At 43.8% G+C, this 25,034-nt stretch overlaps 1 protein-coding gene across 3 annotated transcripts in view; it reads left to right on the top strand.

Moving 5' to 3' along the window:
• TBCD (tubulin folding cofactor D) overlaps positions 1-25,034 on the top strand; it is a 974,871-nt gene that overhangs the window by 611,280 nt on the left and 338,557 nt on the right. For all 3 annotated transcript variants that reach the window (XM_029600281.1, XM_029600283.1, XM_029600282.1), the window contains exons 25-27: positions 2,084-2,146; positions 7,295-7,371; positions 12,845-12,926. In XM_029600281.1, the coding sequence (XP_029456141.1) occupies positions 2,084-2,146; positions 7,295-7,371; positions 12,845-12,926 (222 nt within the window). The remainder of the gene's footprint in view (positions 1-2,083; positions 2,147-7,294; positions 7,372-12,844; positions 12,927-25,034) is intronic.

A 25,034-nucleotide genomic window follows, 5' to 3' on the forward strand; every position in this document is an offset into this window, starting at 1 on the left:
GTTCCAAAATCCCTGGGGGGGGGGGGGGGGGGGGTAGACTAGGCAGATTTGGAGATCTATGGATCTAATTAGGCCAATTTCAAGTTTGGGTGGGGGCTGATGTTCAAGGGCCTGAGTTTGAGGGTTTCTTTGGCGGCTAGGAGGATGCTGCCTCCTCTTATTTTCGGTCTGAGAATGGAGAAAATGTCATAGGAATGTGTGGGTAATTGGTTTAAGATAAGTGTCAGAATCTTTGAGCCAGGTTTCCATGACTGCACAAATTTCTGGTTTGCAGTCTAGAATGAGGTCGTCAAGGATGTGGGGTTTTTTTTTTAGAGAGGGAGTAAGCATTAAAGAGAATGAGGGATAATGTGGTGAGGCCAAGGAGTTGAGTTAATGGGGAGATAAGGATGGGGAGTAGGGATTTGCGCTAGGCTTGCGGGTTCGCATGATGGAGAGAAGGTGTTCTGAGCGAGGGGTGATGTATAAGGGGGATTGGAAATGAGGAAGAGATGGAGCATAGAAGAGGGGGGCATGGCAGTTTAAAGATGGAGGCTGAGGAGGGGATTAAGGGGAGTGTGGGGATTAGTGGGGAGGGGGGACGAGGGGGAGGTTGGCAAAGGTGTAACTAACGGAATCAGCACAGTGCAATATATAGCAGTAACAGCAGTAGCATATAGCAGTAACAGTTTCAGCACAGTGCAGTATATAGCAGTAATAGATGGGTAATGGAGTAATAGATCGCTAGCTGATTTCACAATGGAGCAGTAGTAGACAGTCACAAAAGGTTATCAATGATTCAGTAAAAGCCGGAACGATTACAGAAAGGTCGGGTGCAACGGACTGAGGGTACTCCAGTCAGTCTGTAGTTCACTAGTGTCCGGTGGGGGCACACCAAGGGGCAAGCTCCTTGGTCGCACGACGCCTGTGTGAGAAGGAGAGATTTAAAAGCAGAATCCTTTAGCTTGTCTGACATGTTCCAGCTGGGGGAGGGGTTAGCAGCCTCGTGGTGGAGGGGAGGATCGGGCCCGATCGGAGGGCTGAGCGCAGGGGAACTCAATCCAAGCCCTGAGCCCTGGCTTGGAGAGTAGTGGAAGCAATCAGAAAGAAGGTACCTGTGTGAGAAGGAGAGATTTAAAAGCAGAATCCTTTAGCTTGTCTGAGGGGTTAGCAGCCTCATGGTGGAGGGGAGGAGTGGGCCCGATCGGAGGGCTGAGCTCAGGGGAATTCAATCCAAGCCCTGAGCCCTGGCTTGGAGAGCAGTGGAAGCAATCAGAAAGTAAGCTGATGGGTGACAAAGTTATCCAAATAACTTTATCCAGGTAACTTCCGCCAAAAATATTCTGTAGGCTCGCTGGCCTATTGAATATTGACCTCTTAATTTTAGACCCAATTGGTTCTCCAGGAGTTTTACTATGATGTGAACATTCTGCTGTTCCTTAGAGAATCCATTTTGTGCCAGCAGTTGTAGAATTTGACATGATGGCCACATCACCTCTTCCTTTCCATTGGGAGCAGGATAAGCTGGCATGACTATTGCATCTTATGTTGTCATAAAGTGGATAGAACTGTTCTGAAATGGTCTGGGTGGTTCAGATGGCTTTGTTTTTGAAAGTGAAACCCATGGCCCCCTTGTGACATTAATACTATTTGCTATGACATTGCCCAGTAAAATTAAGTATGCGGCGTAATGAATAACTTTAATTCTTACTGTTGCTGGAGTAGCTGGGTCTGGCTATTTCCTCTGTCGCTTGTTATATCACTCTTCCTGTTTGAGAGACACGAGATGCTTGACTCACGCAGTGGTAGCTATAGTAAGGTAGGAAGCACCTGCTTAATGCAAACGTTTAATTTTGTTTGATTTAGTACCTGTTACAAGTTTAATAGGTGTATATAAATTGACAAGCTTACATTAACTTTTCCTGAATAAAGTGAAATAGATAATAATATATAGGGTGTACGCAATGATAGAATTTAAGGAAGCATAATATGTTTTGCAAAAATATTCACAAAAGTACCAATACCAATATCTATTTATATTCACAAATTTTCAGGTTTGGAGATTATATGAAATGATTAACATAAACATTCTTTTCATTTACAGTCTGCACATTGATAGAAAAGCTGTCATGTTCTAAGTTGCCATACAGTAATGATCCAGTAATTGGTATGTGTTTTATTTCTATTATTTTTGTAGCACATTATTAATTTTTTTCTTTGGGTTAGCAGTTTATTCCTGCTGCTTTAGATTTCCAGCTCCATCAGTCAGCCTCTATTGTGCTATAGCGCTATGAACTATCATTCACAGCTACCCTGGGGGGGGCATTGGGTTCCCCCTATTTTTATTATCCTGCTTTCTGAAGGGTTGCAAAATCCAAGGCAGCCTGGTTTTACCAGAAGGAGATTGTGTCAGCCAAATCTGATCAGTTTCTTCAATTAGGTGACCGAAGAGGATGCTGAGTGTGAATTAAATGGGCAATTTTGTCTGCTTATCTGCAATGCAGTTGAATTCTTTTGAGTTTGTTTAGAAGTGTACATAGAAAAGTGAATTGTAAAAAACCTCAATAAACTAAATATTATTATCCCAGGGCAAGCAGGATGATAGTCCTCATATATGGGTGACGTCACTGGACGGAGCCCTACCACGGAAAACTTTGTCAAAGTTTCTAGAAACTTTGGACTGGCACACTGAGCATGCCCAGCATGCCATGATCCCTCGAGCCGCAGGGGTCTCCCTTCAGTCTTCTTTTTTCTGCGCTGCAGTTAGCCTCGTGGTGAAGGAGCCCTGTGTGATTGTTTCACAAATTTCCTCAGGGGAAAAAAGTTTAAAAATTTTCAAATTTCATCCCCTTCATAGATGTAAATATATTAAGGTCAATATTCATCCATGAGCTTTCCATGAAACTTATCCAGATAAACTTAAGAGTTACATACTGTATACTCAGTGGCAAGTTTATCCAGATCACCTTTGAACCATCTTTTAGTACAAACCGGATAACTTTGAATATCTAAGTTTTCCGGCCCACCTAGAACTTCCCCTAGAATGCCCCCCCCCCTAACTTATCCAGGTAAAATGTATCTGTTTAGAGGAGCGGGGTTTGAAAATGTCTGTCTGGGTAACTTGAAAGTTACTTGGACAATTCCTTTAAATATTAACTGCACTGAATTTTGTTATATTCAAAGTTAAAATTGTATTTTCTTAGTATCCATTCAGATGAATCCAGAACAAGTGGGTTATGCACCTCTACCAGCGGATGGAGACAGAGCATACTGACGTCACAGTACATATACCCCGCCAGTATTCTCCATTACCAGCAGATGGTGGATGTGCATCTCCCCACTGCTTCATTTTAAAGAAAAGGAGAATTAAGGAAATAAACTAGCCTCACTCTCCTGTGGTGATACCAAAAGGTCCTTCCCACAGCTGAGAATTCCTGAGGTGATTTCTGTGGTCCTCAGACGAGTGCCTTGGTTCACTAGCTGGGTTCAGCCAGCGTGGACTTAGCGACTTAGCTGCTTGAGCAGCTGAAAGGCAGTGGGTGCAGGAAGCCGAGCGTGGCAGTGTCGGCACATGTTCCCCCCCCCCCCCCGCCCCCCTCTGCAGCCAGAGATCATCTCTGTACTCAGTCAAGTAAGTCTGAGCTCCGGCAAGTTTAAACAAAAGAAAAAAACAGGATTATACAGAGACCTAGAAGGAGGTTTTTATTTTGAAGGACTTCCTCCTTCCCCTGGCGTCTGTGCTCGACGCACTGATGTTATCCCGCTCAGTGGGAGGTCAAGGAATGTGGGCAGCCTAGCGGGTTGAGGAGCCTCCTTAGCCTAGGCCCCACTCTGAGGCTTTTCGCTTCACGCCTCAGGGTAGGCCAAAACAGCATTTTGCGTGTTTTCTAGGGCTGTCCTTTACAGGATCGTCAGTCTAGTGTGTGCATCTAGCTGTGCGCCCAGGTTGTGCGTCCAGTTATTTGTCGCAGTCAGGCCTTGTAGTCTGAGCGTCCACATTAAGTAATGCCGTAGTGGCCGCTTGCTTTCCTCTGTGCACTACTACTGTGCACTTAAGTTTTTTGTGCGCCTAAGTTGAGCATATATATATATATATAATAAAAACAGCTAGATGCCTCCGGCCACCACTTACCACACTGTTGGTCATAATGGTGCCTAAGTATCTTTCTCTTTGCACTGCTTATTATATTTGGGAGTCTCAGCCAGAAGTGCCTGCTAATTTGTACCAGCGCTGTTTGGAGGCTCAGGGAGAATCATCTTCCTCTGATTTCACTAAGCCTGGTTCTTCCCGGATGGAAATCGGTCTAGGTAAAGACGACTCAGGGTAGGGCGCCTGATTTTGGAACTCCCCTAACTGGTTCCTGAGTAGGGGAAGGTAGCTCAGTGAGTACACATTAGACACCTCCTGGTTTGGATACTTCTTCTTTTTCATGGGTTGAATTTTTCCAGGGGCTTCAATCCTTTCTTCAGGCGCAGTCTTCAGCCCTGTCCATTGCTCCCAGAGCATAGGTGCAGGTAGGATCCTTGCTTGACCTTCTTTTAAGTGCCAGAGTACTCCTAGAGTGGCAGCGGGACATCCAGATAGAGTTCCGGATGGCACGAATGATGACGCCAATCTTGACTTTCTAGAGGATGGTGAAATTCCCCCTGGATTAGAACCTTATAGAACTATGTTATGGTTCTTTCATAGAGATGAACTGCCAGCTCTGATTTCCCAGACTTTGAAAATGCTTGGAGTTCCTGTGGCAGATTCAGTGTCTAAGCCAAAGAGAAACCCCATTTTGGTTTCCTTGCATAAAGCCTCTTGTTTTTTCCCCATGATGGAGGCCATTCAAGAATTGATTGATCTTGAATGGGGCACCCTAGAGGCTAATTTCAAAGGGGGTCGGGTTTTGGAAGGCCTGTACCCTCTGGATCTGTTGGTAAGAGAGCGCTTATATTTTTCAAAGGTAGGTGCACTTGCATGTGCAGTCTCCAAGTGGACCACTATTCCCATGGAAGGAGGAGGAGCAAACTTGAGGGATGCTCATTATAAAAAGATTGAGACTATCCTTAAGCAAGCACTTGAAGTGGTGGCAGTGACCTTGCAGATAGCTTCTAGTTGTTCCTTGATGGATCGCTCTTGTTTGCTTCTCTCTTAGGAGGTTGATGATTCTGGGCAGTTATGGAACCAGCAGCTGCCTTCTTGGCAGATGCGGGCTGTGATTTGGTCCACACTTCAGCCAGAGTGGTGCCTTTGATAGTAGCAGCAAGGCATCGGCTATAGTTGAGAAATTGGTCAGCTGATGCGACCTCCAAGGCTAATCTCACAAACTGCCCTTTAACAACTCCTTGGGCAGTGAATTGGAGAAATGGCCAGTAAATGGGATGAATTTCTGGTTCTTTGTTTGCTAGAGGATAAGAAGCAGGCACAGCACTCCTTTAACATGAGCGGGCATGCTAGAGGAGTGGTTCCCAAGCCTTCCTGGGGACCCCCCCCAGCCATTTGGGTTTTCAGGATATCCACAATGAATGAGAGAAAATGTGTATGTTATGGAAGCAGTGCTGCAGGTCCCCAGGACAGGGTTGGGAACCACTGTGCTAGAGGATCCAAGCGTTTTTGACCCTTTAGAGGAACGACCTTTCAGAGGACTCAACCTTTTGGTAGGTCTCATTCTTTTTGTCCCCGACAATCCAGAAGAAGCGCAGGCTTGGGTAGTGGAACCTCCTGAGCCTCTCAATAAAGATTTGCTAATCCATCCCCAGGAACAGGAGATAGGGGGATGCCCCTCTCTCTCATTTATCAGAGGTGGGTCAAAATCACATCAAATCAGTGGGTCCTGGAGGTGATACAAGAAGGACATGTGATGGAGTTTCTCAGTGTTCCTCAGGACGTGTTCATGGAGTCTCCCTGCCACTTCCCGCAGAAGAAGCAGGCAATGGAGGATACATTGGCAAGACTCCTCAGTCTGAGGGCTATGGTCCCAGTGCCCATGTCTCAAGAAAATGAAATATTCCATTTATTTTGTTGTGCCATAAGGAGGGCTCTTTTCATCCCATCCCAGATCTCAAAGCATCAACAGTCATCTGCGAGTGAAGCATTTTTGCATGGAAACATTGCGCTGGGTGATAATGGCCATGCATTCAGGGGAATTTCTGACCTCTCTGGATCTGTCCAAGGCATATCGTCACATTCCCATCCAACTAGAACATTGCTTCCTGCGTTTCGCAATTCTGGGATGCCGCTTTCAGTTTCAAGCACTGCCTTTTGGTCTGGCCACTGCTCTCAGAATCTTTTCTAAGGTAATGGTAGCAGTTGCGACAGAGTTGAGAGAGGATGGAATCCTAGTACACCTGGCCGATTTGCGCCAAATCGCTGGAAGAGAGCTGCCTGGTGACTCGCCAGATGATTTCCCTGTTGTGGGAGCTTGGCTGCGTAGTGAACCTGACCAAGAGCAGTCTTCAGCTTGCTCAGTCGTTGGAATACGTCGGGGTTCAGTTCAACATGAAGCTGGGCAAGGTTTTTCTGCCAGAAGCTCGAAATCAGAAGTTGCTGGCGCAGCTCCATCTGTTGATGCACTCTGCGCCCAACCATATGGTCTTACCTGCAGGTACTTGGCTTAATGGCAGTAATCTTGGAAGTGGTATCATGGGCAAGGGCACATATGTATCCTCTGCAGCACTTCCTGCTGTCTCGGTAGAACCTGCAGCCTCAGGACTATTTGATTTATCTCCACTTGCTGATGGAGGTGTCCTCCCAACTGCAGGTATTATTGTCTAAATGTGCAGGCCTGGGAGGGTGTAGTTTTGATTGGACCACAGGCAGCCCCACGTCCTATTCGGGAGTAGCTTGGGTACATCCCATTTGTTCTGGATTCATCTGACTGGACACTAAGAAATGAGAAATTATTACTTACCTGATAATTTCCTTTTCTTTAGGAGAGTCAGATGAATCCAACTTCCCTCCTGTGGCTGCCAAATAATTGCATTATGGTCCTCTTGTGTGACTACTGTTACAGGGGTTACTGGTAAGTGTTAATCCAGTCTCTAGACTTATGTTTATATATTTTTGTCTGAGCTCAGTGTTGCCTGTTGGCTGAGTATTGAAATGGTTACTTGTTTTTAATCAAGAATTTTGCTAGTCTTCTCTCAGTTGCTTTTGAAGACAATACTGGCAGGCTGAAGTCACTGCAGGGGTATATGTACAGTGACGTCAGTTTGCTCTGTCTCCATCTGCTGGTAGAGGTGCATAACCCACTTGTTCTGGATTCATCTGACTGTCCTAAAGAAAAGGAAATTATCAGCAAGTAGTAATTTCTCATTCTTTTCCTGGCAGGTGACTGGCACTGGCTGATAAATGATAGTTTAAGAAGTTTACATCTCTTTACAAGTACATCAAGATTGAAAATAAAGGTAATGTTTGTTCTGGTATGGTTAAATATGTAAAATAAGAGAATGTTGTGGGATTTGATGGGCTGTATGGTTTGACTTTGTGATATTAAGCACATAGAAACTTTTTAGAACTAAGTATTTCTACCAACCTGACCATTGTACTTGCCTTTATTTTGTCTTTACTGTATATCAATTATATATATAGATATCACACACACTCTGTAACTAGGATGAAATATCACCAGTCCAGTTCCTAGTGCTGTTCATTGAAATGCAGATACCTATTTGCTGGTGTCTCTTCCAGCTATGTGAAGATTCCTTTATTACTTGATTCTCCACACAAAAAGTGTTACTTAGCTCAGAGGTGATTTTTTTCTTCCCCTCAGAAGTTCTGCTTATTGCGACATTGGTTGGCATTTTTTTGTGATTGGGGAGTTTAATTTTTCTTCATTTATTTACTTCTCCATAGCTGAAAAGAAGTCAAGTGGCTTGAAATACTGCTGCCTCTGCAACTTCAAGATGTCCCTCATGGACCATCATGTGGTTTGCATGCATAGTTTGGGGCTAGTGAATTTAGGAACCCAAGAACAAAATAAGTATACAAAATAGCAATAAGAATTCTTCTTAGCTGCTCAATAAACCAAAAATAATAAAGCCATAATTTATATGAGCATCATAAAATACAATACTGGTCTGCATAAATATTTCTTATGACTCATATCCAAGTTAATGTATAATCATTGATTATAGGCACAACTTTTTATTTTAAAGAATTTTCAGTATGCAGATAAAAAAAAATATTGTCTTTGGCATTCGTATCTTAATATCTCAAAATTGAAAGGTTTCTTAATGCAGTTGAAATCTCTTGGTACATTGGAGAATTCAAGTATAAAGGATTATAGAGGAATAAATGTGCTGTGCCAATGACAGTCTGACAAAAATTTCACTGTTCGATGGAAATCTCGACACTACAGCGTTTCAAAAATAAACTCTCTTCATTAGGGGTAGTCTAAATCAGTGGTTCTCAACTGGTGTGTCGTGACACACCAATGTGTCGTCAAGCACACGCAGGTGTGTCGCCACACTTCCCGGTCCCCTGCTGACCCAGCTGCTCCCCATACCCGAGCAAGATAGGTCCTCCACCCGGGCTTGGAACGCGGAACGCGGCAGGAGAGCTGGAGTCAGCAGTACCGGCATGCTCTCTTCTGCCCGCCCCCCGCTCCCCAGAAGAGGAAGTGGTGATCAGCGTGTGCGGGAAGAAGAGACCATGCTAGTGCAGGCAGTGTCGGCCCGAAGAACAGAAGAGAGGCGTGGCCTGAGGAATGAGCAGCGCGGCTCGCAGAAAAACAAAAAACGTCAATCCCCACGCCCGATGGGACTCCTTGCTCCACAAGGTCTGAAAATGAAGTAGGTTGCTGCTGCCTTTAGGGTTAGAAGTGGAGGAGGCTGCTGCTGCCACTAGTTTGGGGGAGGGGGAGAGAGTGAGTGAATGAGCAAGCATGTGTGTTTGAGATCCTGTGTGTGTGTGAGTGAGATAGCATGTATGTGAATGACTGAGAACCTGTACATGTGAAAGAGAGTATGTGTGTGATTGAGAGCTGGTTTAGGTGAAGGAGCATGTGAGTATGTGATTGAGAGCCTGTGTGTAAATGAAAGAAAGAGAGAGAATGTTTGGAAGCATGTGAATGAGAGTCTGTGTGTGAGAGAAAAGGACAGCATGTATGTGTGTGATTGAAAGCCTGTGTGTGTAAGCCTGAAAAGATAGACAGCATGTATGTAAATGGTAATTAAGAGCCTATATAAGTGAGAGAGAAAAAGCACGTGTATATGTGAGCCAGTGTGTGAGAGAGAGAAGAGAAAGTTCCAAGCAAACCACCCCTCCTCCTGCTAATTCAAAACAATCTCAGGGCACCTGGATATCAGACGTTCCCAGGTATGCAGAGCAAAACATTTTTTTGTATCCTTATTATTTTTCGTTACTGGGTCTTTGTGTCTGCTATTTTGAAATTTTATTGGTATCTAGACATTTTTTATATGAGTTTTTAATTACTGGATATTCCACTCATCAGCTGTTTTGAAATAATCTGTTCTTTTTGTTAGTATGGTTTTACTGCTACTTATTTTATATTTCATGATTTGTTTTATAAGGATGGGTGATGTTTCTTTTTTCCCTTTGTTGCACTGCATACAGAGACTCTGGCTTGTTGCAGTTTCCAATTCAGTTTTTGTCTGCATGTTTCTAGTTATGCGTTTTGGTCTCTTTATTCTTTGTTAGTGAGGGTCAGCACATGTGATTCAGGTGAGGTTCTCTGCTGGCGTGTAGTTTCTGTGTAGGGCTCTATAGCAGCCTGACATGGTCCATTTTCCTAATAGGAGATATATTGGTTTCTTAAGGCCTGGTGTAATATTTTCAGTGTTGCCTTTTCTTAGGTAAGGTGGTTACTGTTAAGTTCTGGAAATCGGTGCTGTTTTGGTGTGGGATGTTTATTGTTTATGCAATTTCTGTTCAGACAGAATATATATCTTTTCCTTGTGTCATTCTTAATAATAAAAATAATACTGGACTGTTATTTTTTATTTCCGCCGTAAATTGTAATGAGCAGTGTGTCACACGTGTGTGCGCTCAGGTGTGTCACGATGGGAAAAAGGTTGAGAACCATTGGTCTAAATCATGTCAAGCTGTCCTTTTGCATACATATGTGTTGATAAAACGAGGGTAGGCAATCTAAAAAAGCCATGGCGCAACACAATGGATTAGATGCCAAGAAATGTCCGTTTAGATACTTTATTCTGGAGACTCGTTCAACTGATAAAAAGCCCGACTCAGGCCGAGTTTCACCCCCACACTGGGGCTGCCTCAGGGGCTGTATTGCAGTATCACTTGTATATGTATGATAATTATCTCATATCATCAGATTTGTAAGCGAATTTAAAACAGCATCCATACAGCATGTCAGTCTGGTCATAAGCAACCATGCAGATGTCTTTAAAGCGCTACGAATAGCGGGACACTATTGTCATGAATATAGTAATGGTGTATTCTGTCAGCAATCCGGTCTCCTTCTAAATGCTTCGAATAAAAGGGCGCTAACAGTGCAGATTTTTACATCATTTTTAGGAGTAAGTTAACTTTGATATGTAATAGGGGTTTTAACTCTTAAAAATCGTTCCAAATTTGGCATAAAATCCTGCACCAAGATTAGCGCAGGTGCATGCAAATCCCATGTAAAAGAAGGCATTAGCTATTCTCTTCTAAGCAAAGGAGACTGTGTTCCCTAGATCTCAAGGATGTCTATACTTGCATGGAGATGCATTGTACTCAGTAATAAATAAATGTCTAGTAGGAACAGCTTCAGTATAACAAGTTTTCTTTTGACTTTGCTTCAGCTCAGTGCGTGTTCACAAAATGTGTCTGCTGTCACAGGGTATCCAGGGCTGGCTTAATCATTAGGCGAGTTAGGCCGTTGCCTAAAGTGCTAAAATTTGTGAGGCAGCATTAGCGCACATACTTCCATTGAATCTAGTGCCACCTTTGTTTTCGGCCCACTGTTCCTCTTGATAGGCCTGTGGGGTCAAAGAAAAGAAAAGATGCAGATGTGCCTTCAATAGATTTGCCCTGGGCCCAAGAACAAAGAGCCGCTGCCTTCTGTTCTTGCCTCTCTCTCTCTCTCTCCCCCCCCCCCCCCACCAGTACCTGTAGCTGTAGTCATTGGGGACTAATGATACAAATTCTGTCCTGTTTCCCTCCTGCATCCCTCTATGGCCTGGATAAAAGGAGTGGATACCATGTAACATACCCAAAATGAAACTAAACCACTCAGTAGGTTAACCAAATACACAATGTTAAAACAAACCTACTTAAAACAACCTTAAGGTGATGGATGTATCTGCTAAATTCTCTTAAAAAATTGAGTTTAATAAATGTAATAAGTGGTAGGAGGTAGTTTCATATATTTACTATTAATAGGTACCATCCCGGTTACCAAATAGTGTTTATATATTATAATCATCAACACACCTCCAAACACCCTGTTATAAGAAGTGCCATCACTGCTTATAACATTTTCATCCAGCACACAGCAAGACATCCATGTTGGTACTCCTTCAGCACCCTTCTGCTCTATTCTTCTGGCTGCAGCCAGTTGGATGAGGCAGGGGCAGGCATATAACATGGGAGACATATCTTCTTGTGCTGTTGGTGCTAAAACTCCAGTACTAATTATCAAGTTTACTACTTGCACATCACTAAGGGGGAGACTGTACAAAGTTGGTTAAGCCTGATATGGAGTTGGGCATCAGTAGTAGGATCCCCCAAAATCTTTACAGCAGCACACAGCTGCAGTGCTGCTTCCATGTCCTTTAAGACAAATTTCTTGTCCTTTCCCCACAACCATCCCCTAGAGCAGATTTTCTACAGGCTCAGAGTCCCCAGTCTTCCAGATTCAGATCCTTTCTCCCATCTGTCTTCAGTCAGCAGATGGGAAATCTTAATTCCTGTCCCTTCCCACATGTCTCAACCTTAGCCCTGCAGGGAAGCTGGCCAGCTGCCCCCATCCCTGTCCAGGACCATCCTATCTAGTTTGTCTCTCCAGTGACTGCAGCTTATTTTTTTGCTTATAGGGTGAACCAGTCCCAGAACAGTGGTTCTCTGGCCAGTTGATGGTCATGCTCTCATTGGCTGCCTACAATTTTCCAGAAATAAAATCAGTATGCTCTACCTCCTCTCCATATCTTATGCAAATGGGGATGGGAGGGAAGAGTGCATGGCTGCTGCTTATTTCTCTCTTCCCACAGCCTAATTGGCTGTCTGTGCCAAAGAGCCAGTCAAGGAAGGGGGGAGGGGAGAAATCCAGGAAAGAAAAAAGAGGCTGAGCAGTGGAGAAAAAGAATAAAGAAAAGGGGGGGGGGGGGCGAAAAGGAGGTGATAATTGAAGGGGGAGACAGCACAGCAGAAAGGCAGAAAAGTGAAGCGAGGAAGGAATGTATCAGAGAGCATGGGAGAATGGAAGAAATGGGAAGGAATTCAGTTCAAAGAAGGAAAGAAGAAATGGTGATCAACAGAGAAGAGGAATTTAGGAAAAGGAGATTAGGGGAGGAGAGAGTAAGGAAGTGAGTAAATACAGCAGAAAAAAAGCTGGTTTCTGGAGTGGAGAATGGAGCAAGTAATGGAGAGAACAGAATGGACCAGAGGAGAAATGTTTGGGGGGAGGGGGGAGGATGGGGAGGATGACATCCACTCCCTCTATCTCATGAAAATTTTCAGCCCTGTGGCATCCCACCCCAGGAAACTAGGGCTCATGGCCTCGTGATTGTCCATGCAGACCTTCATCCACAAAAGATTCCTTGTCCCTGAAGTGCAGTGTCTGTAATTTTACTGCAGATAGAAAAAATGATGGCATTAGCTAGGTGTTTTATTTGTAAATGCCATCACATGCAGTGTTTGTGTTTCTTTGTATGTGTTTAGTTATTCTCCTCTGTTCTGCCATTCTTTTAGGAGGCTGTTGTCTCTGCACTGGCTGCCTTGTGTAATGAATATTACCAGAATAAACAGGGAGACGCTGATCCTGTCATTCAGGGTATGTGAATCATACTTACAGAATATGCTTTTTAAATTAGTGCTATTAGTTATTCATTTTCCTTTATAAGAAAGATTTGGAGCAGGTAAAAAAAGGCCCTTCAAACAATGCTATTATGGATTACCAAATTCTTAAGCCCATCCCAGTTACTGGATGTACACTTTTTAAGGTACACTTAAGTGTATGTAAACCCTTACATAATGATTAGTTCACACCTGCTCATTGACCCAGATGGAAATAAAGCCCTGAGGAATCATACTGGTTTGATGCCAAACTCTTATTGACTTTTGGGTGACTCCTTTATACCTTTGATCTCACTATTAGTATGCAAGACACAACTGCGACTTAATTTATCCAATCGGAATGATTTTGTGAAGTTTCCTGAGATATTCTTCCTTGTTTTATTTGCCTGGCTGAAATACATACTCAGGAACTCTCTTTTGTTTGTTTCATTCTGATTACTGAGTTAAAGGAAACTAGTGGGATAAACATTAACCCATAGTAGGACCAGTCTCTATATCTGGAGGTCAAACTGTGTGTTATGTGCCATGAGACCTAGGTTTGGGTCTCTCATCTATGTGAATCAAAAAGAATTTGTACAGATCATGGAGGTGATGTGTCATGACCCTAAGAAGGACGAAGGTAGTTCTGTGCCTCTCTGGCAACCTAGCAGGAGTGGCTAGTGAAAAGCTGAGTCTTAGGAAGTGGCTCCCATTCCAGTCCTTAATCATGAAGTGAACTTGTCTTGCAGTACTTAGACATCTGCGGTAGGAGGGAAAGAAAAAGATAAATACATCTCCAGGAATAAAACCAATGTAATCTGTGCCATAGGCAAGTTTTTCACAGTTTTAAAATCACTGATCTTCATATATCTAGCATACATTTATCTTATTTAGAGTGGCAAGATGGAAAGTTATAATTTATAAATATATATATTTTGGCTTAGGGCACAATTGGTTCTGGAAAACAGAGGCTGATATTTAAGAAAAAAAACATTAAAAAAAGGCTGTGCGCCTAAATTTAGGGACCTAAATTACATGACTGTTAGGTGCCTGTTTTCAGGTGAAAACTCATCTACATTTAGTATCCTAAAACTTATGTCCTAAATTTAGGCCTGCTGTTCATTAGGCTAGAATTAGAATCCTACATTAGAGCTCAAAATCATTACTAAACAACTAACTTTTGTTGCTGCCCTAACTCTGTTCCTGTAACCACTCATTTTTTATGTTCTTAAATTTAGAGGCCTAGTGAAACTAAGATAGTAAGTTTAGGCAGCTCGGCCCTTGTACTGTTATGATCCGCGGCTCACGAGATGGTCTTGAGAGCCACGCCTCATACCTCTGACGCCGCCAGCCTTATTCCATTGCCCAGAACACTGTTGACTACTAACTGTGGCAGAATGCCCCCATGTTTGCCATGCCCTCCCCCTTAGGTACCCGCACACCTGACAGCCCCAGCTTTGAACGGCCCTGGCAGGAAAGAGCCACGGTGCTTGTTGATGAAATCAGGATTTTCGGCCTTATAAAAGAGCCTCATGGACCACACTTCTTTGCGTCAGCAATAGGTCACTACTCCTCTGTGTGTAGTGAGAGTTGTTGTTCTCCTGTGAGTCTGCCTTTGTCCATCCAGCCCAGCCTGTCTTTGTCCATCCAGCTCAGCCTGTCTTCATCTGCCCTGCCCAGACACCTTGCTCCTGTCTTCTATGTTGGCCTATCTCCTTTTCACCTCATGCTCCTCAGACCGCCGCTTGCCTCTGACCTTAGCCTGGACCTCGACCATTCGAGCCTGCCAACTGCCACTGACCCTAATTTGACTCTGGACTTAGACTACTGCCTTCATCACAAAGTCTCTTGCCTAAGACCTGCTGGCCCCCAGATCTAAAAAGCTTAAACCAAGGGGAAAGGGATTGGTGTAGGTGAAGCTCCTGATCAGTTTCTCCACAGCGTAGTCCTCCCAGCTGTCGGTAAGGAACTATAGGGCCTCCCCTGTAGGTCGAGCCAACCTTACCAAGCAACAGGGGTCTACAACCCTTACAGGTACATTTTCAAAAAGGCCAATTTAAGAGCCTAACTCTAAAAGGTAGATGCCTAAAGTCTTTCAGGTCAATATTCAGATGGCTTGTCTGACTAAGTTAGGGACTTAGTTGGACAAACTGTGGGTTTTAAATTTCCTGCCACTCTGCCCATTTCAGACTTATCCAGCTAACTGTTTAGACAAATAAAAGTTAACTGGATGGGGCGGAGTCCAAGATGGCCGCCGAGTGAATAGGCTGTGCAGGACGCTCGCTCCGATTTTCTTAAAAATCAGCTGCTTTAAAATAATGCCGCATTCGAAACGGAAGGCCAAGCTTCGGGAGGCGATAGTTACAACTTCATCGCCGAACCCAGAAGCTGGCCAACCACGGATCGAGACTTTCTTCACCGCTGAGGCAACAGGAAAAACACCGGTGGAAGCAGCCGCTTCGAGCCTTGATTTGGGGCGGATATCAGACTCGCTGGCTGAAGAGGTCACCCTTAGCCCCGGCGCTCCGAATACCCCCCCCACCCCGGTACCGTCAGAAGCTGTGCTTGCAGGGGTGAGTACACCTATGTTTCAAATGATGCCTGAAACTTTTGAAAATAAAATAACTTTGCAAGGTGACTTACCCCAAGCCAGCAAAACTGACGAGGAAAATGCTATCAGGGGGATAGTGAGCGGGGGAGCTACAGGAGGGGGAGAAAACGCCCAGAGGCCTCTTTTGGGAACATACACACCTGCAGTGTTGCCAAAGACTATAACGCTGGATTCTCTGTGGCATGCGATAAAGGGCTTGGAGAAAGCAGTAATTGATTTGACAAACATTACTCTTCAGGCTAACACTAAGATTTTAAAAATGGAGAAAAGCTTAGTGGAACATACGGACACTCTGCAAGCAATGGACCAACGTATGGGAAAAATGGAAAAGTCACAATTTGAGATCATGAGAGTGGAAAACATAAATGTGAAGAAATTGGAAAATTTGGAAAACCAAACTAAATACTTAAACCTTCGGGTTTTAAATTTCCCATACATAAAAGAAATATCAGCCTATGACATGATTAAGGAATATATGATAAAGATATTGAAGATCCCTACTGATGGAATACCTGTACTTGCAAAGGTATATTATATACCATCAAAGGAAGAAAAGGAGAAAGGGAAAGAAATAAATCAAGAAGAAAATGAACTGAATTTGACCCAGATACTGGAAATGTCATTTGAAACAGAAATTAAAAATAGAATGACGTTATTTCTCCAATGTACCTTTCCCTCAGATAGAGATCTCATATTGAAAAGATATATGAGAAACAGAGAGGAAGTATTCCACGGGAGCAAAATCTGGATATATCCGGACATTTCACGTGTTACCCAAGAGAGACGTAAAAAAATTTTTGGCTCTTAGGCCTGATGTTGTAGCTAAGGGATCCAGTTTTAGTCTGAGGTATCCCAGCAAGTGTGTAATTAAACACTTGAACATGAAATATATTTTCTTTGAACCGGCCCAGTTACAGAGGTTCCTAGAGCCTAGTAACCCCCAGAGCCTGTAGCTTTCGAAGTTATTTGTAATTCCTGTTACGTTCACACGACGGTTAATTTGTTATAAAATGTTTAAAAGTTTCTTCTAAACCGCCATGTTAAATTGACTCCCCTACATTTCTTGGAATAGTAGATAAAAACTAGATGTATGACCGAGTAAGAAATGAAAAGTCAGTTTGTTATAAAAATATATGATGGATGTATCTACGCAATGTATTTATATTTACTGGAAGTGAATATTGAAAATTAATAAATATTAAATTCAAAAAAAAAAAAAAAGTTAACTGGATGAGTTTTGGGACAGTCTTAAGTTAGCTGGATAACTTATCTAACGCTGGTCATGCCAGAGAACTATCCTAGGTCTTTATCGGGCTAGACTCATAGGAGCACCTAAACAGCAACATTTCACTGAATATCCATGACAATTTATCTGGCAGTCTACCGGGTCATTTATCATTTAGCGATCGGTCCTTATCGCGTAAGATAATGGCCTAATGGATGTGATAAGGCCCTAACGCGTGTGATAAATGCCGTAATGCAAATGCATATGCAAATCTGCAAGTGAGTATGTAAGTGGGAGGAATATATGCAAAAGAGGGTCTTCTACTGCTTCTCGTAGCCAATTAACACACAATAATGGATTTAACGTAAGAAATAACTACTTTTTTTTTTTTTGCAGTACATGGGGGAAAAATGTTTATCGTGTGCATTCGGCTGTTACCGCGGGTCGTGGCTATTACCATGCGCGATAATTTGGGGCCTTCTTGCAAACATACCTACCACCCCCTCTCAGGCCAAACCTGGCTTGCCTTCCTAGACCCATTATGTTTGTGGCAAGTGTACTTGTGAGGGGAAACTGGATGCTTGAGAGGGATCACCACAGCCAACATCAAGAAGAGGAAGAAGAAAAAGAACAACCAGAACAGGCAAGGGAATATCCAGCCCCTCGTCGGGAAGTCCCAGCACTCGAGCATGAGCCTCTGACCCCACTGGGAATGCATTGTGGCCCATGATAGCATTTGCCACGCAGACAGCTACAGCACAGGAGATACAGGGAGCACATCTTCCCTCCATGAACTTCTTTGCTTTGCATGCCAGAAGATTGTGGAAAGCAGGTATTTCCTCACCTCTTGGGCTATCATAGAATTATATGATGAAAGAGGGGCTCTAGATCCAGTCACTGAACGGTCTCATGCTATTCCTGGCCTCACCAAACTATTGGCCACCCGTGCATTTCTTGGCATCTGGCTCCTTCCAAATGATGATTGGGGTATTTGGGGGAATGTCCCAAAACACTTTTACCCACTGTCTGGGCCAGGTCATAACTGTTGTATCTGACCACATTGATCGCTACATAGCATTCCTTCAGGACAGGCTGCACTTGATGGATATCAAGAGCGCCTTTTATGCCATAGCACAATTTCCATATATTCTAGGAGCTATAAACTGCACTCACATAGCCATCATCCCATCACGTAACAGGGAGGAGATCCACCGCAACAGAAAGTCTGTCCACTCCATCAACGTACAAGTGGTCTGTGATGCATGACTGCGCATCCTTGACGACGTGGCCAGGTACCTGGGATCCACGCATGATTCCTTTAAACCTAGGCAATTGGGCCTCTTTGAAGAATTTGAGGACTACCTCTACAGTGATGGTTGGCTTGTAGGTAAGACACATGCTTATTTTCCTAATTACTCTGTGACTCTGTTTCCATCAACCCGCTGGCACAATGGGGGTGGGGGCTGTGGGGGAGGTTAAAGCCTTGATTACCTGCCAAATGGCTTGTACTGTTAGGTGTAGACTCCTGAGCGCCAGGGCCTGCCTTTCTCTCCCCTTGCTGAAGAGGCCTGCTAATATTGTGTGGCCACACAATGTACTTGCCATTCAACTTTGTGAGTTGGCAGCCACTACACACTTTCAAAGGCTTCACTTAAAACATTTGTCCTTTCCAGGCCTCACATTTCCAGCAGTAGAAATGTTTGCTTACTCACGTTCTTTTACTACTTTTACACTGCTGGAACTCCCAGATCCTGTGTTGCCGGTTAGTCATCGATCAGTGAGGATCTCATCCACAGTTTGTCTTGACCATCACACTGACAAAACAAAAAACTGCGGCATGTGCATTATTTAGACTAGCATATTCAATATGTCAGGACAGAACAATGTGTATCTGGGGAGGACATACAGCAAGCAGCCTGGGACTTGCACTGTCATCCCAGGGGGCTGAAACTTTTCAGCTAGGACTTGTATGGCAGCTGTGAGGTACAGCTCCATGTTTTCATGACTCCTACAAACTAGTACCCTTTGCTTCTTTATGAGTGACAGGTACACAGTTGGTAGGAACCCCATATGCACTTAGTCATTCGGGAAGAGCTGACACAGAATGCGCAAGTCCTATACTGTTCATATAGTGTCAACAAATAAAGTGGCATGGACTTAGGGTAGGGAAAGAGCGTTTGAAGGGCCAAGCTAACATAGGTAACCTTAGACTATCTTATAACATGCTGTGGCTTGCCATTGATTTCTACAACTCACGGTGGGGTGAATGATGCAGCCGTTCTGTGTTTGCTGCAGGAGATTTTGGATATGGTTGCCGGCCCTGACTTCTCATCCCCATTGCTATTCCTAACATGCTGGCTGAGATGAGGTACAATGAGGCCTTATGTTAAACTAACTGTGTCATAGAATGCACCTTTGCAGTTCTGAAAAGTAGATTTCACTGTTTCGACAAAATGGGTGGAGCTTTAATGTATGCGCTACCCAGAGTAGTGGGTATAGTGCTGCTATGCTGTGTATTCCATTACCTCGCCCTGTGTCATAGTCTATCAATAGAGATACTTCAGGACCTACTGCAGGATCCACCGTGTCCACCCGCAGAAGACCAAGACACCGCGGTGGGTGGCAGCCAGCTTCGCCAAAGCTTGATATAATGCCACTTTGTCTGTTAGCAATCAGCTACCCCTTCCATGTAAGAGCAGAGTGTTTGCGTCAGCTCTCTTCACAATCTTTCTTTTACTCAAGCTTCCTCTGTCTGGCACCGTGTGTGAAGAAACCACGTTGGCCTAGTTAGGGTTCATCTTGACAATGCTGCAATTTACTGTACTAGAAAAAGTGTACGCCAGGTAAAGGGAACAACAAATACAGGTGTCTAGCCAAAGGTTTTCATAATGATTATGACTGTGAAAGAGCCAGGTCTCTGTATCGTGTTCATATAGGCCTGCCAACACAGTGTACATAGCTTGCCCTAGCTTGCTGCGTTTGGCTGACTGGGCCTTGCCTTTGGACACAGTCCTAGACCTCACATGTGAAGGACATAGTGGCATAGGCATGCTGTGACTTCCAGCAGGGCCTGGAACATGGAGGCCACCAGCTCTAGAAATAATGTCAAGTCCAGTTAGATAATTGCATATGTTGGATGATAATTGCAGATTTGTAAACCGTTATGATGGCTCTACCGAATAACGGTATATAAAACCCTACAAATAAATAAATCAAAAACTTTAAAGCGCAGTGTCAAGCTACAGGTTGACTGTAAAATATATCTATTACTAGCAACAGTAGCATGGAATAGACTTAGTTTTTGGGTACTTGCTAGGTTCTTATGGCCTGGATTGGCCACTGTTGGAAACAGGATGCTGGGCTTGATGGACCCTTGGTCTGACCCAGTATGGCATGTTCTTATTCTCAGAGTAGACATTTGACAGACTCATTCCATAGCAAACATCCGTATCCTCCTGACAATTTGCACCTGTACATGGGATGCATTGTGTCACAAGGGCCTGTAAAGACACTGATGCCAGGACTGCATCAGCTGTGGTAGAGCCACTGCACACATCAGAGTGCTCATCTAGCAGGCATGCAGTAAAAGGCTTTCCTAAACAGCATGTGAAAGAGAGTGTCACTCCCACAATGCTCATAGGTGTTTGCAAGTCAGTATACCTGTTAGGGTTTGGGCGCAGCCATACACATACATGTACCAACCTCCAGCTATCTCTGCTAACTGTCATCTATCATGTCCAGATGGTGAGGGCCTTGTCTTTTGGGATGTCATGTTGGTTAACTTCTCAGGGAGCCTAGACAAGGATGTTGTTTGGACTGGGTGAAGGAAGGACAGGGAGTCAGATGGTGTCATGCCTTTACTTGTATTAGAAAGTCACATCCCGTTTGTCAAGGTCACAGTATGGTTTGAAAGACTGTAATGTCACTTACATGTCTCCTAACCAAAGCTTCTCCTAACTGAACTCATCGCAAATGTGTTTGAAGCTATTTGCCTAAGCTGAGATGTCTCTGATAGCCTTTGTGCACTAAGGAGATGTGACAGTGGTGCACGGTCCTTGGGCCGTATAGCTGAGGGCAAGTCATCTTGTGCTTCTATATGTATGTACCTCTAACTATTTCTTACTTGTGTGTTAGTAGCGATAGCTATTATCTGTTACATTCCTTATGCTTTCTGTGGGCACCCTTAAAGCACATAGGCGTAGGATTCCTGGAGTGAGCTGCATGCAGAAAGGACAGTGGCCAGGGTGATGAAGGCACAATTAGGTGGTTTAGGGTTAGAGACCCTTGCTGGTCCACATGACAGCCCTCACTTGTGGCCCCCTCGGAGGAGTAGCTGTCATATAGGCTGTGTTTTATGTGGTGTTTATCATTGTAACCATTTGTGCTAAGCAAGGCAGATGTGCTGAGAGACTCTAAATCATCAGTTCGGTGTATAGAAACCTGGTTCAAAAAGGTGTCGTCTGCTGGGACCCCCCCAGGAACCTACAAGCTGCCTTTATGTTAAACCAGCCACAGTGCTGAATGTATAGGCCTACTGCTCCCAGAGGTCTCATGTGGTTGCCCTGATGGTTTATGTACTTTCTGGGTTGGTCTCTTGCAAGACAAGCAATTAGTGCCACCTGAGGCCTTAAGGGGCACAAATCAGTACGTACCATATATACCTCGGACAGATTTGTTTCTGGCATGCTGGTGTAGATATGGGTCTGTGCCGAATATTGACTCAGACTACCTCATTAGCAGTTAGGGACCAGGTCACCACACACATCAAAGATGCTTGATTACAAACTGTCTGGTAACATACAAATTGGTCATGTGTAGATGCATGAAGTCATGCTGGTAGTCAGCACGCCACAGATATGTGAGTCAGTGTGTGTGTGGGGGTAAGCGATGTGTGGTGTCAGCCTCTGCAAATATCTATGTGTGGGGGTGATGTAGGCTTGTAGTTCCTTCCCTTACCTCAGCAATGCAGACCTCACAGCAGGCAGTGTGTTTGTGTGCGCAATCATTTTGAGTACACTGTCCTTGACAAGGGTTGCCTCAGAGATCTGATAATATGAGGTGCTGTCAGGATGGCCTCATGCATGGTACTCTGACCATCTCCCTAGGCCTATCACAGGTAAGACCTTGTGTTGAGAGGGGGAGTGACAATTGGCCATGTCAGAACTTCGATATGCAGTCTGATAGTTTGGTATGACTTGATGTCTGCCTGTAGTGGCATCTATCTGCTGTCTAATCTAGGGGACAAGTTTGCTTTTAAACCTTTGGCGGTTAACTTGGCCAGCAACCAACTTTGCCATTATGCACCACTGTTTTGTTGCAGGCTTCTGGAACATGGTGTCATCTGCCATGTGACGAGTGAGGGACTAGTGTCGTATAGAGAATGGCCACAAGCCAAGAGAAGATGGTCTAGAGGGCTGCTGCTGTTTGGGACCAGGCAGACTGGCACAGACTGGCTGTCACCCCTGTACTGGCCTTGTCTGTGGATCTGTCTAATACCTGTTAGCTAAGGATGAGGCACACTAGCATGCAAGGTCATGTGGAAGGCTACACCTTTGACCGCCTGAACCTTTAAGACAAAAAAATCACAATGAAAAGACACAACCAGAGAATGTATATTTCTAACCTGAACCAGTTTATTACTGAGCAAATCTAGTCAACAGATTCAATTCAAGTCAACGTCTTGGATAATCACATTCTGCAAGGACAAGATAGTAAATAGCACATGACATTGTAAATGAAGTGAACAGCACATTGTGTGTTGACCTGTTGTACATACATTGTTAGAAATGGCATCAGTACATATATAGGCTTTACATCTTATCAAAATCATGATTACAGCAAAGAACATAGAAAGCGGAAGTGGCACCCCCAATAGCTACTTACAGCTCTAAGGTTAGAGCTAGTAGCAATATTACTATGTGATGGCAAGAAGAAGGCCTCAGACAGTCCATGTTGTGAAAGAGCAAGCTCATAGGGGAACAACCTAAGGGCCAAGGCAGTAGAGTTCAGCAAAAAGGCAGCAGGACCTGGACCAAAGAGCACAGCATGGAAGCAGACAACCAGGTTATCCAGTGTTATCCAAACATATTCTAATTACAATGTTTTAATACACAATATACTATACAACCTTCTCATCACAGAATAATCTCAACAATCATCTATGTTATCCACAAATTTAAAACAACCTCTCACATCTATCCCACCCCAACTCTCCTATCTCATCAGGGTTATTACAGGAATTAAATAAGTTAAGGAATTAAGTAACAGCTGTACATACAGCCATGGCTGCTACGATTTCACATATCGGACTGGGTATCTCCAATCACTCAGAAGTTAGTAACCCAAACCATAAGCTTGACAATGTGTCCCAAACTGGCATCATATAGTAAACGTCAGAGCATTGCCTTTCTTTTATGAGATTTTCATATATTCTTGTACTGCTGTAAATTTTCCTTCTGTTAATGTCTTATTGGTTTGTGCCTTCTTCCCCTTTTTCTTCAACATAAAATAAGTAAATTTGTCAATGCAGCTTCTAATAATGCAAGCACACTACAATGTCTCTATAAAGATCCCCTCTAAGAGGAAATCCTCAAATCATGCTTGGGTCTGGACCAACATTATTAAACCTCACACCAGCATCAGAAATCATAAACAGTGAAAGCCTTCGTCCCATCCTCGATCTTCGAGCCTTAAACAGGTTCCTTCGCAGAGAACAGTTCAGAATGGTATCCTTCTGGTATACGTCTGCGTCTGCATCAAGGGGAATGGCTCTGCTCTCTGGATCTACAGGACGCCTACGCGCACATTGCTTTTTTTCCACCTCATCCCAGATATCTGCGCTTCGTCGTTGACCACTGGCACTTCCAATACAGGGTTCTCCCCTTCAGGTTAGCCTCCGCATTCTGGATCTTTACAAAGTGCCTGGCAGTGGTGGGAGCACATAAGAACATAAGAAAATGCCATACTGGGTCAGACCAAGGGTCCATCAAGCCCAGCATCCTGTTTCCAACAGTGGCCAATCCAGGCCACAAGAACCTGGCAAGTACCCAAAAACTAAGTCTATTCCATGTAACCATTGCTAATGGCAGTGGCTATTCTCTAAGTGAACTTAATAGCAGGTAATGGACTTCTCCTCCAAGAACTTATCCAATCCTTTTTTAAACACAGCTATACTAACTGCATGAACCACATTCTCTGGCAACAAATTCCAGAGTTTAATTGTGCGTTGAGTAAAAAAGAACTTTCTCCGATTAGTTTTAAATGTGCCCCATGCTAACTTCATGGAGTGTCCCCTAGTCTTTCTACTATCCGAAAGAGTAAATAACCGATTCACATCTACCCGTTCTAGACCTCTCATGATTTTAAACACCTCTATCATATCCCCCCTCAGTCGTCTCTTCTCCAAGCTGAAAAGTCCTAACCTCTTTAGTCTTTCCTCATAGGGGAGTTGTTCCATTCCCCTTATCATTTTGGTAGCCCTTCTCTGTACCTTCTCCATCGCAATTATAGCTTTTTTGAGATGCGGCGACCAGAATTGTACACAGTATTCAAGGTGCGGTCTCACCATGGAGCGATACAGAGGCATTATGACATTTTCCGTTTTATTCCTCATTCCTTTTCTAATAATTCCCAACATTCTGTTTGCTTTTTTGACTGCCGCAGCACACTGAACCGACGATTTCAATGTGTTATCCACTATGACACCTAGATCTCTTTCTTGGGTTGTAGCACCTAATATGGAACCCAACATCGTGTAATTATAGCATGGGTTATTTTTCCCTATATGCATCACCTTGCACTTATCCACATTAAATTTCATCTGCCATTTGGATGCCCAATTTTCCAGTCTCACCAGGTCTTCCTGCAATTTATCACAATCTGCTTGTGATTTAACTACTCTGAACAATTTTGTGTCATCTGCAAATTTGATTATCTCACTCGTCGTATTTCTTTCCAGATCATTTATAAATATATTGAACAGTAAGGGTCCCAATACAGATCCCTGAGGCACTCCACTGTCCACTCCCTTCCACTGAGAAAATTGCCCATTTAATCCTACTCTCTGTTTTCTGTCTTTTAGCCAGTTTGCAATCCACGAAAGGACATCGCCACCTATCCCATGACTTTTTACTTTTCCTAGAAGCCTCTCATGAGGAACTTTGTCAAACGCCTTCTGAAAATCCAAGTATACTATATCTACCGGTTCACCTTTATCCACATGTTAACTCCTTCAAAAAAGTGAAGCAGATTTGTGAGGCAAGACTTGCCCT

This window comes from Rhinatrema bivittatum, chromosome 4 (assembly GCF_901001135.1).
Source record: "Rhinatrema bivittatum chromosome 4, aRhiBiv1.1, whole genome shotgun sequence".
Classification (NCBI taxonomy): domain Eukaryota; kingdom Metazoa; phylum Chordata; class Amphibia; order Gymnophiona; family Rhinatrematidae; genus Rhinatrema; species Rhinatrema bivittatum.